This window comes from Vidua macroura, chromosome 9 (genome assembly GCF_024509145.1).
Source record: "Vidua macroura isolate BioBank_ID:100142 chromosome 9, ASM2450914v1, whole genome shotgun sequence".
NCBI classification, from domain to species: domain Eukaryota; kingdom Metazoa; phylum Chordata; class Aves; order Passeriformes; family Viduidae; genus Vidua; species Vidua macroura.
The window spans coordinates 15,860,431-15,873,526 of NC_071579.1; the positions used below are offsets into that span (position 1 = coordinate 15,860,431).

General features: G+C 40.7%; 1 protein-coding gene across 2 annotated transcripts; it reads left to right on the top strand.

The window, feature by feature from the left end:
• Positions 1–1,092: 1,092 nt before the first annotated feature.
• GCLM (glutamate-cysteine ligase modifier subunit) lies at positions 1,093–13,053 on the top strand. 2 transcript variants are annotated; one of them, XM_053985408.1, is made up of 7 exons: positions 1,093–1,318; positions 3,922–3,987; positions 5,650–5,734; positions 6,498–6,554; positions 7,799–8,001; positions 9,506–9,620; positions 11,311–13,053. In XM_053985408.1, exons 1-7 carry the CDS (start codon positions 1,199–1,201, stop codon positions 11,478–11,480), a joined length of 816 nt encoding a protein of 271 aa, XP_053841383.1. In that variant the 5' UTR covers positions 1,093–1,198; the 3' UTR covers positions 11,481–13,053. The 2 variants fall into 2 exon arrangements, with proteins under 2 accessions (XP_053841383.1, XP_053841384.1); XM_053985409.1 differs by lacking the exon at positions 1,093–1,318 and adding an exon at positions 2,191–2,394.
• Positions 13,054–13,096: the final 43 nt, after the last annotated feature.

Below are 13,096 nucleotides of genomic sequence, written 5' to 3' on the forward strand. Positions count from 1 at the left end.
TTTAAACTAACCTTCTGTACCAGAAAGTGATCAGGCAGTGCTTGAGACTGACAGAAGTTATGCAAATTGGTTCCCTCTATTAGCACAACATGCAGCTTGAGGAAAAAAAAATCTATTAGAAACACAATTCAAATTCCCAAGCTGACTGCAAAATTAAAATTTGTGGCTCACTGTTCCCTTTAACTGGAGTTACAGGAGAGAAGAGCCACCCCCCTCAACTCTCCAGTACAGAAGGATTTTGGTCAGAGTGTGGTGTTCCAGAAGCCTCCTCATCTTAAAAAAGAAAATACCCCTAAACCACAATCCTTCAGGATTTACCCAGTGTGTCTTCACAGGAACCAGCTGGTGTAAAACTGGAGTGCTGCCCTGACATTGTTTCACCCAAATGCAAACACAGCCAGAAGGGGTAAGCATTTGGATGCTTCTTCTGGGCCTTTTAGCTCGGTCAATGACTGCCTGTTACTGGAACGCGTCATGAGCGCAATTCAGAGGTTTCCTCTCATTTACTGAGCCTGCACAGCAGCCACAGCCCGGCGCGGCCGCGGCTCGGGGGGCGTTACCGAACCCGGGCCGCTACCACCGGGCAGCGCCACGCGAGCCTTGGGTACTCCTTTGGGCGCGACGCCAGGTCCGGGTCCCGCGGCCGCTGCCCCTCGGGGCCGGACCGATACACGGACCGGGGGCCCGACCGATACACGGACCCGGGGCCCGCGGCCGCTGCCCCTCGGGGCCCAACTGATACACGGACCCGGGGCCCGCGGCCGCTGCCCCTCGGGGCCGGACCGATACACGGACCCGGGGCCCGCGGCCGCTGCCCCTCGGGGCCCGACCGATACACGGACCCGACACCGACGCGTCCGACCACGGCGGCGCCAGGAACCCGGCCCCGCCCCTCCCTCAGCCCGGCCCCGCCCCTAACCCGGAGGCCCCGCCCCACCCGCTGCCTGGCCCCGCCCCCGGAGGCCCCGCCCGGCACGCTGCGGCCCGGCCGCCGCCAGGGGGCGCATGCCTGCTGCGGCCCCGCGGCCTGAGGCAGCGCGAGGCGGGGCGCGCTCCGCTCCGCGCCGCTCCCGCCCCGCCGCCCATTGTCCCCGCGCCGCCCCTCGCCCCGGTGCCGGTGCTGAGTCACGGTCGGCTCGGCGCTGCCCGGGGCCGTAGGTGTCGCGGAGAGCCCGCCGGCCACCGCCTGAGCAGCGCCATGGGGACGGAGGGCGCCCGTGCCCTGCTGGAGCGCGCCGGCACGCTCACCCTGCAGACCGGCAACCTGCTCAACTGGGGCTGCCTGCGCAAGAAGTGCCCGGCCACCCCCGGCGAGGAGGTGAGGGGCGGGCCGGGGCTTCCCTTCGGGGCGCCTCGGCGGAGGCCCGCCCTGGGGCGAGGGGCCCGGGCCGGGCGGCGGGCGGGCCGGCGGCTCACAGAGCGCTGGGTGCCGCTCCCCCGGCGGTGCCAGCGGCGTCCGGAGCGGGGCTCGTTCCGGCGGGGCACGGCGTGGCCCGGTGCCCGTCACGGCGAGGAGGGGCTTTGGCTCCCGAGCGATCCGCTTGCCGGTGCCCTCGGGAGGCGCGAGATGGGAATGGCAAAACAGAGTTTTGCTTATTTGTTTTCGTCCGTTCGTTGCGTTCTGCCCTGTTGGGAGGTCGGGCCCCCCGTGCCCCCGGAAGCGCTTTGCCTTGAGAAGGGGCGAGCCCAGCCTTCTGATCCCGGGAATGAAGGATTAAAACACTTACCAATTTAAGTGCTGTCTGTAATGGCAAAGGGCATCCTTATACTTCTATAGTAAGGTAAAAATATGCATAGATAGGAGCTTGCACTACAGATGATGAAAATTCTCTTTTCTAACCTGAAGTTAATTTAATTTTTTCATAGAGACAGGTCTTGGGAAAAGTAGTGGTTGTCTTTGAAGTAGAGAGCTGTCATTCTTTGTTAAGAAGTTGAAAAGAGCTTTTTCATCATCACTTTAAAAGTATTACCTTTATCGGTATGTGTCAATACTTGGAACAGTTCTTATAAAATGTCTGGAGATCCTATGGCCATGAACTTCAGAACCACCATATTTGTTGTTTCATCGTGACACAATAATCTCAAAATGGTCACTTAATAATGAGAAAAACTATGGGTTTGGCTGATTATTGCTATGTAGTGACACTACTGATAACCTAGGAGCTGGTTGGTTGTATATTAATCATGCGCAAGTGGAAGAAAGGTGGCAGGGAGGATGATGTAACAAGAAGGAAGAATTCATCATACTCTTGTTTAGTTGTCATGTGGTCATAATGTGACCACATAACATTTTATTTGGTCTGGTTGCTTATTAAACATTCTGTGATCTGTATGAAATAGGGCTGGATTCTGTAACAAAGACATAGCTGTGTCACGATGGGCACCCTTGTGTGGGTAGGTTCTGGAGGGCTGTTAAATAAAGAGCAGCCAATGTGCATAACTAACAGTTAAGGTACTAAAATTCACTTGTTTAGAGAGGAATCCGCTGGCTTTCCAGAGCTGCTGTACTTCCAAAAGCAAATAATTGGTATCATTTGCAATCAGCTTTTAACTTCTCTCTTTGGTGCAGTCAGTTCTCAGTGGCAGAATGTAAGCTAAAATTTTGCAAACCGTGAACGCCAGCCTTAGGGTATGCAGCTGTGTTTGGAAAACCTGATCAAAGCAGTGGAATACACTGCACTTTCCACATGGCCTGAGGGCAAGGGAGTGGTGTCAGCTTTGGAGTCAGAGGCTGGTGCATAGGAACCGCAGTAGAAATATGTCCTGTGACAGTTGCAAAGCAGCAGCATATAAAAATTTAGTACTGTCTCACTTGCCCTTAGAAAGGAAAAGATAATATAAATTGAATCAAAATAGGATTAAGAGTTACTTTATTAAAGGGTTATTGTGCTTAGCTATTTTCTGGGGTGGTCAATTCTTGCCTTTTGGGTCTGGGGGTTTTTATACTGTTTTAAACAATGGAGGGAATGTATAGTATTTGTGTTCACAAAGTATTGTTCCCGTATTGTGTCTGATATCAGGCAGGGATGTTGACTTCTAGTTTCTGCATGGTATTAGAGCTCTCTGAGTTAGGTGTCATAGGAAATGGCTGCTTACTGGTACACAAAGTAGGTATGCTCACAGTTATAAAACACACTGTGGAAAGTGAAGTAAAGCAGCAGCTGGTGGAAGTGCTTCTACGTGTGGCAGGTGGTAGTCAGACAGTACCTGTACTTAGCTCCCGGGATGGATCAGAAGGAAGCTACAGCATTGCCACAGCTGCAGCACTACTACTGTAGAAAATGAGTTAGCTGTTTTAATAGTTATGTCTTACTATGTTCAAGAAAGTCCATTATCAGAATCTTAGTCGAGTTTATTCTGCATCTGTGGATGAAGGAAAAATGCAAGTGTGGGGCAGGATCTCTAGGTTCCCCCTACAGTGATGAAGGACTTGAAAGCATTAGTGGTTTTGCTTATGGAGTCGGTAGATAGTAAATGAGAAGCGTTGTATGCATCTTAAAAAGAGAAGTAATTAATACAATGAGTATTTAGTGGTTGATTGTAAAGTCTCATTTCTACAATCAACTTACGCTCTTATCTGACTACTTTGTAACTTAAGAATTTCTGCGCAGAGAACCCCAAACCACTCCATGTCTTAGTTCTTGCTTGCTTAGCATTGTACTTTCCTTTTAAGATGGCATGGGTGTGAGAAATAACTGAAGTACAGTACTTGTATTACTGCTAAAACTTTGTAGAAGAGGAGAGAAAAATATGAAAGTAAACTAGTTTGAGCAAGTTTCAGATAGAGGCTATGAAGGAAGAACCTTCTGTGGGGTGGTGTCGTTAGTTCAGCTGTGCAGCCTGTCCTACACATCTCTGTACTGTTGTGTTTGTGTGTGGCTGGAACATACCCACGCTTCAATGTGAAAAAATGTTTTGTAGGTGCGGGATTGCATCCAGAAAACACTGACTGAGTGGAGCTCAAAGATTGGCCAAGACCAAAATCAGGTAGGAGAGATGTTACGCATCTTATCCATGTTACATGTGAAACCAAAGACATAGAGAGTTGGTTACACTTCTAAAACTTACAGTAATTATTAAATTGCTGTAAAAGTATCTGCAGTTCCAGATACCTTGAAGGAATATTTCTTAACTCCCCTTCTTTCCTTAATGTTTAGTAAATTTGGAGAGGTTAAGAAATGACAATGTAAAGAGAGAATCCTGTTGATGGCAGATAAGACAGTTCTTGGCAAAGTAAAAGCCGTGGTCTGTAAGATTTTAAATTAATTATGAGGGCAAGTAAAAGTAAATAAAATCTATGTACATTAGAAGTTTGCTAGCATGCTTGTTAAAACTCAGTGGAGAATTCTCTGAACTATGGGGATCACAGATGGCTGAAGACCATCCCATTTCGAGGGCAGCTCTGAAGCATCTGTTGTCTCACAAATATTTCTGAAGATGCAGAAGTGGCATTTTTTCCCTTAAGAGCTAAAGACTTCCACATAAGTCTTAAAGCCACAGACATGAACATCTGACATGAAGATTTTGGTATATTTGCCTCCTTCTGCCTCCACTTTTGCTTCTGAAATTCAACAAAACAGTAATAGGTCCTCACTAAATTCATTATTTATTCTGTGAAATATTAGCATGTTTCAGAAAAAAAAAAAGGTACCCAAAAGTCAATAACAAGAAACCTTAAAAAAAAAAACCTTTCCTGATTGTTTCTTTGGGTTTTGTTACCAGTTCTTGTATAATGGGGGCATCAGCTGCACGTTGTTACATTCCAGACTGAAGTGTGTGAGGCGGTTATTGCTGAGTCACTGAAGAACTAATGATTGCTCAAGAAGACAACAAAAACAAACACTTCTCTCTGTCCAGTGTAGTCACCCATTTAAAGTAGATTATTTAGTGTAAGCTAGGTTTTACTGTAAGAACACATTACCTTGCATAATTCCAAATTCTCATTAATTATATTGATATCCAGTAATTTAAAAAAAGGTTAAGTTTTGTTTAAAATGCTGACTGTATGGAGTAACTCAAAGGCTCACTTGAGAATCTTCTGGTAGCACCACAAAAATTAGCAAAGCCTTTTTTGCTTGGGGCAGTGTTGAATGTGCCTATAATACAAAGTCTGATGTAGGTAAAACTTAAGGAAGTCACCTTGTGCCAGCTGACATGAGATGTCAGCCTAATCCTAAATGAGGTCAGGGGATGAAATAAATACTGTTTTAAATCATCACTGAAATGACAAAATATTTTTTTGCAAAGATGTTCCCATCCAACTCAAACCTCCTAATTCTGATAGGGTTCTTTTCAGCTGGTCATGAGGTCCTTTGAACAAGGTCCTTTGAATTGGCACAGCAGTCTTTTCACATCATAAAATCAGAACTACTACAACTACTGAATCTTGTTCCAATAATTCTAATCAGTAATTTGTATTTTTTATATTAGGGTCAGATAGAGCCTTTCATATCTCTTCAGTATTTTGACATCCCCTCAGTGATCAAGAAGCCTTGGGTTACTTGCTTTCTGTCTTTGCATTTTTCTACTGCTTTTGTTTCTAACTGTAAGGCACTCGCTTTTTCTTTTTTTCAAATTTCTTAAAAACATTCTTCAGGAGCTTACTGTCTCCTCTTGACGTTGCTCTTAAGTTTCATGTACTTACTACAGGAAACACTGGAGGTTCTGGAATGTTCTGTAGCTCAAGCTATAGAAAAAATAAATCCTGAAGAAAGGGATGAGTTGAAAGTATCAGGTAAGAACATAGTCAAAAATCCAGTGGCATGGAAAGGTTTCATATGCAGTCATTAATAGGATATTCATAGATATTCAAAATGCTCATAAAAGAGAGCATTTTTTGCTCTCTTTTATAATTGCAGAATCAAATTGCATTATTGCACACTGTTTTTCTTAAACATTGGCTAAGAAAGTCTTGAATTAGTATTCCAGATTTTAAAGCAGCTCAGCATTTTTCTAGTTTAACTTACATCACCTCAAGATATTTTAAATGTATTTTGTGAGTCTTTGACATTTTTGAAGCGAGATATTACAGATAATACTGGAATTAAGAAATAGCATTGGAAGCACATTTATTTGCATAATTTTTCCAGGTTGAATATGATGAACTTGAAGGAGGCAGTCCAAAGTAACACTAGTACATTTTGAGTCCCAGTAAGTTGTGAAGAAGTCTGTTTGTACTATTACATTTGGGGTTCTGACATAAGTTATCACTGTTATTGCTTCATGTCTTGATGCTTTACAGCTTATTACATCATCTAACTGGATGATTTCTTGTTCTGAGACTGCACAACAACATCAAAATTAAAGAGAATGGTGTCTTTATTGGGCAGTCACCTTTCAAGTAGTTGGAATTTTTTCCAATTTTTAAAGTAATTGGTGCATATTTAAAAAATCTTTTACCCAAAAACTCATTAATAGTGTGTATAGCAAAAGTAAATGGCTGTGTATTAGTAATACCTGGCTTGTTTAGTTACTGATTCCAGTTTGTTTGAAAATAGCAAAGCTTTTCATCGTTGGATCAAATTCTTCATCTATCAGAGACGCAGTTGACCTGGGTAAGTGTGGAACTCAAGTTAGGATTTCTTTTTTACTCTAGAACTTAGATGGAAAAAGTTCTGATGTTACTTCTAAGAGGTGTGTTTAGCTGCCATCACAAGTGTGTCCTGTTCTCCTATTAAGAGAGACTTAGTTTATCAAGTCTGTTTGCACAGTAGTTCAGTCAGTAAACTTATTAAATGAATCACTGTGACCTTGGATCCACAAACTCAAATCTGATTCCTTGCTACAAGCAGGAGCAAGTTTCTATTCTTTCACACAAACCTTGTTAAAAAGTAAACAGCATGTCATGTTTTAATAGCAGTGATACAGCCATTCTTGCCAGTTCTTGTTAGTTCCATTTAACATCATGAACTTTGCTACTGACTGCGTAGTCTTTCAGAAATTATTTAGGAAATAAAATAATGCTACAAGTAGCTGGTGAAATAGTTAGGTTTTACTGAAAATGCCATACAATGTTTCTGCAAAAAGTTGTGTTGGCCTTATGTAGCAGTAATTGTGAGCAGCAATGAACTTTACTATTTTGGAAGATTGTTGGGCTTAAGGGGTGACCAAAGAAGAAAGGCCAAATACCATTATTCTCTATTGATACCCCAGTTAATAGCTTATTTATTGTCATTTTTATCACCATTTGTCAAACATACAATAATGGCTCCTCCTCTTGAAAAAAATAATTACTTTAGCTTGGTAGTTCTACTCCGTTTGCTGTGCTTAAGAGTCCTCGTGACTCACATTTTCCCTAAAGCTCAATGAGACTCCAAGAGTTGCACTTTTCTCTGGCAAATTAAGTCTCTGTATTTGGTGTGCTTTTAGTTTAACTCCTCACACATATCAAGTAGTTTTCCTAACCCATGTCCTGTACTTGAGTTATAGTTCAGAGTGAAAGCTACAAATTTTAAAAGAAGTTGAGAGTCAAGAAATAGAGAATTGTTTGTCATCAATGTCTTCAGAGAAAAATACAATTTTAACATTAAAAAGGAAGAAAAAGCTTCATGCTTTTGTTCATATTCTGTTGGTTTTGTTTTGCTTTCCCAAGACCTACAACTGAATCTTGGTCTTCAGCTGTATTTTTGAATCTTTGCTAAAAAGGTTGTATTATTATTATTGACCGCTCACAGTTTCAAATGGTGAATGGAGAGCTAGCAGAGTGAAGCAGGAGGTGTGGTTTTTGCTAAATTTGAAGAGTCATGCTGTTTATGTTTGTATCTGACAAGATTTTGCAGTGTCTGTTGTTTTTCCTCAGCATGTTCTGCCCTCGGAGTTGCTCAGTTAGACTCAGTCATTATTGCCCCACCTCCTATCGAAGATGGAACTAACCTCTCCTTGGAGTATTTGCAACCTTATTGGAAAGAACTTGAAAACCTAGTTCAAAACAAAAAGATTGTTGCCATAGGTACCTCCGACCTAGATAAAACACTGTTAGAGCAGCTCTATCTGTGGGCACAGGTGAGAACCAACTTCCTACTCATAGCATTTCTTAGGACAGAGTAACTGCTTGCTTTGTTGGCTGACAAATTGTTACCAACTTCTGTTATAAATGGTTTTATATATAAAATATTAATTAGCCCTGTTATTTTCAACATTTTGTGGATGGTCATAATGTTCAAGGTGGGGGAGGCTCAAATATGACTGTTGTTTGTTCAGTGATTCTATGTACTGACCAGAAACAGCTGGAAATCACAGGTCTGTTCAGAAGCAGGTTCTTTGAAGTACTAAAGTTTGAGGATTGAAGTACTGAAGGTTTTGGATTCTTTTATACTTAGGAAGGAGTACAAACTCTACTCTAAAACCTTCATTTATCAGATTTATTCCAGTGACTCTGAAAATGTAGCTGTTTTCACTTTAAGCTGTGTTACAAAGGGAAGGATTTCCCCTTGGAAAAATTATGTTTTAGTGGTAAGTGGAAATGTAAAGAGGAAGAGAGGCTTTGAATGAAATGACAGAAGACTTTGTTGTCCGCAGTGACTTAATTCATAGCACCATAAAATAGGTTGAAAGGTTATTTAGTTCCAAGCCTCCTGTCATGGGCGGGGACACTTTCCACTAGACCACATTGCTGAAAGCTCTATCCAACCTGGCCTTGAATGCTTCCAGGGATGGGGCAGCCATCCAGCACTTTTCTGTGCCTCAGCACTTTCACATTGAAGAATTTCTTCCTAATGCCTAAGCTAAACTGCCTTTTCAGTCTAAAGTGATTCCCCTTTTCTTATCACCATATGCACTTGCAAAAAATCCCTCTCCATCTCTTCTGTAGCCCTTTAAGGTACTGAAAAGGACTTTTAGGTCCCTCTGGAGCCTTCTTTTCTCCAGGCTGCACAATCCCAACTCTCTCAGCCTGTTCGCATAGGAGAGGTGCTCCGGTCATTTGATCATCTTTGTGACCCTCAATGTTTTATGAACACTGAGAGAGGGCAATTGCAGGATTTAATGACCACCTGCACGGTGATCATGAATGCAGTTTGTGAGGAAAAAGTCAGTGGAAGAGCATCCCTTTTAACTTGATCTGAATCAAGCAGTTGCCTGAAGGCATGGAAGATTGCAAAGTAATATATCCCTAACAAAAATGGTTTTGGATTTTTTAATTTGAAGTCTTTTTCAAACTGACGTCCCTATAATGCTTTTACTAGAGAGGGGGGAAATAAAGCTGCTGCTGTTTTGGGAGCACAGCAGACAGGATGCTAGAGTGCAGTGGGTTAGCACTCATCTTGCTATGGCAGCACCTGAAGTTAGATCCTACTGCTTTGGGCTACATGCTGCAGGGAATTGCAGGTGTGCAGCTGTCTACATTAATTAATCATGCAGAATTAATTAGCCTTGCTCAGACTTCGAAACAATGGTCGAAGACAAATTGTTCAAAGCAAAATTTCTGTTGTAATACAAGGCATGAGGCAAACAGCTAATATAAGTACATTAGTATTTTTTTCTTACAAAAACACTTTGTTACTCTCAGGTGAAACCAAGCAGTAATCAGGTGAACCTAGCTTCCTGTTGTGTGATGCCACCTGATCTCACAGCATTTGCAAAAGAGTGTGACATACAGCTGCTAACTCACAATGACCCCAAAGGTAAGGCTTTGCTGATTAAGTTAACAGAAAACTTCTAAATTGTATTTATTCAATTGAAAATCAGGAATAATCTTTTCCTGAACTTCAAAGTGTGTTATATTTGAGGCCTGAACCAAGGATTCTAAAAGTCTCTCCTTTATAAAATATTTCTGTTAAGTTACTGCTGTTGCTTCCTCCCCTCCCCCCCACCCCTTCTTGAAACAGTCTTGCAGCCTTGGATAATTTCTTGAAATACTTCTAATCAGAGAAAATAAAGTAAATAGAAGAAAAACCTACTGAGAAATTTGTACTATGTTTATTTCTACAAAATATGGAATTAAATGTATTGCTGAAGGCCAGTAAATGATAAATGAAAGTGTACTTGCCTGGAACTTGTGAAATAGATTACATAGAAATGTTAATGGCCAGTTGATTTTTGAGTCGTTTGGTAATATTAGATCTGTAAAATTACTATGCTTTAAGTAGGATTCTTTCAAAGTCTTGACTTCTTAAAATAACAGTATTACAAAAAGACTTATAAATTCTTCACTTTTTTAATGCAGTGATTCATTTGCTAAATGAATTAGAAATTGGGGGTTTTCCTTTGAGCTGTAGAACTGAGTTACCAGTTCTCTACAATAGTCTGGGATATAATATTAATTTCTCTCAAACATCATCAGTCTCTCTTCACTTAAGAACACTGTAAAAGTGTTGGACACCTTAACACATTGTTGGAATAATAAAAAGTCTTAAACAATATTTAGTTAATTCCTTCCCTGCATTCTTGATTGCAACTAATTATTCATGATGATACTTTTCCTTCCTTCTCCTCTTTCCACTTGATCCCAAAGAAAAAAAGTATGTGAAGCATTTCTTATGAAATAGTACCACTGTTAAAACTAATGAATTTCATCAGTGCCAGGATTTATCACTGCTCTGGCAGCATACAAGATGAATTTCCATTCAGTCTGACATTTTCCATGTCCTCCGAAGTCCAAATGCAACTTGGATTTTAATAAATAGTATTCACTGAAAGTCATGAAATGAAGGAGAGGAGGATTTGAAAGAAAACAGCACAAGTTGTGATTCCTTTATGTGTTGTTTGCTCAGCTTTTCTGTAATAGTCAGCTGAAGAGTATTGAGACTGTTTTGGTGAGCACTCCTCACCACAGACAGTGTTCTCTTGATGTACATTCCAGAGGAAACTAGGAGGATTTGTGCTTCCCTTCTTTTCTTGTTTTGTGGAATTTAAGCCCCATTTTCCTAAAGCTTTCTGGGCTTTATGGTTATTATGAGCCCAGAGATACTATAAATGTTAACTTGCCAGTGACTGCAGAGGTAACTCTAAATGCTCAGTACCCTGCTGATTTCAGCCGTATGTTTTACTCACCTCTGGTTTGTCTAGCTAGCTTCTCAATTCTAATTTTCTTTTTCTTCACTAATGACTCTGCTGATCATCTCAATTTGATATTACAGAGTCTCAGTTAGTTTTGTGGGAAAAAGCTCTATGTTGCAAAAAAGTGTCCTGGAGATTTATTTTGTAACATTCAGCTGCTTTTACCCTAAGTGCATTCTGAAAGAGTGGATCTGAGGGGTATGTGGTACCACTTAAGATCTTGACTGTAGGAAAAGGCTTCTCTTACTAAGTGTTGCTTTTTGCAGCTGTTTACATGATATTGTTTTAAGCACAAATATCCCTTTCTAACTTCAGAATTACTTTGTGAAGCAAGTTTCCAAGAAGTTCTCCAGGAAAGCATCCAGAACGTGAAAGCAAACAAGTGGATTCCTTTATGGCTTCTGCGGTATTCAGTCATTGTTAAAAGCAGAGGAATTATCAAGTCCAAAGGCTATATCATACAAGCTAAAAGAAATGCATCTTAAAACACTGTCTTTTTTTTAAAGGCTGTTTGTTTCTTTGGGATGGGGGAACATTGCATTTTTCATAGAAAGATTTTTACAGCATTTATAATGAACTACCAAAAGTTGTAATTATTTCAGTATGATGTCAGTAGGAGTGTTTGTAGTGTTCTAGTACTATTTTTCTTTCATAACTACTGATGGGTTCATTCAAAATATGAAATATTTTAGGACTTTTTTATTGAAGTTATCTACAGAGTAACAGTTTAAAATAATTTTCTTTTTATGACCAGTTCACTGTAAAAATTATCATTATATTTTAGCTGCCATTAGGTAGCATGGAGAAACATATATTTTTGTTTTTTTAAAAAACAAATTTCTCTTAAATCATACCTACCAGGTGAATATACATTTTAAGCGTTCAAGGACTAGCTTTTATAGAAAATTGTCATTTTTTTAATGATACCATACCCCCAAAAATGAAGCTGGTATCTCATTACTTGATATGTATATATAGGCAAGTCAGCTGTTTCATTTGTGGGTGTGGGAAAATTGATTTTTTTTTTTTTAATAGCTTGGAAAAGACTCCTGTGATTTAGAAGAAACTGCATCTTCCAAATTACTTTCTGATTGTTACTTGAATTCCTTCTGGCTTCTTTGTGCCTCGATATGGTTCATTTATTGTTCGCACAAGTGTGATGGCGTTTTTACTGTTTGAAATAGAAAATGTATTAATAGCGAATGTTTAAAACAAGATTTGAAAACAAGCGATGAAGAAATCTGTTAATCAATAACTGAATTGTGCCTGTCTCCTTCTCAACTGTGGCTTTTTTTTTTTTTTTTTTTTTTTTTTGATACTTGTGAACTACACAAGCAATTAGCCAAGTAGAATAGACAGTAAATGCTGATGCTGTTCACTAAAATTACTTACTTTTGCAGTTGCCTGGGAAACCTGTTGCTTGAGTGCCACTCGGGAAAGATGAAGCAAGGCTTAGCCTGAAGTTAGGTGTCTTTCTGACTGGCAGCAGCTTAGTGCACTGGCTTTTTAATCCCAGAGAGATTGCTGCAGCTAAGGCAAGCCTTTTGGTTTAATGTAGTCCTTCCTGTCAAAAAGGCCTTTTCCTTGCCTTGGCCTTTAAAGAGTAGATACCTAAAGTTCAACTTAGAGTTTAGCAGAAACTTTGATACTGAGTGTCTAAAACAGTAAATTACATTTCAGTTTCAGACAGTGCCATGGCCTCATACTGGTAGTAGTCATTAACTTTGTTGTACATATTTTGAGATTTGGACTGTAAGGGAATGAATTTTCACCAACATCTTTTACATTCTTCATATAGGCAGCAAGTGGAGTTTGAATGCCTGTAGTCAGTGTCTGGAGTGTCAACTTCCTATGATCCACTCCACTACGTTTAATGATTAAGGTTTTTCAAGGTACCTTAGTCCTCAAATACTGTATTTGTAGTGGCAAATAGCAGGAAATTTTCTTGGCTTCTTCAATTCTTTTGACAAATGAGAGAAACAGGAATTGAAACTAGTAATGCATTAATAAAGGTTTGGATTTTTTTCTGTTAATAAAAATGTAGTGGTTTCTTTTTAATGTTGGGCCAGTGTGCATCAGAGTTCAAAATTACACTCGTTTA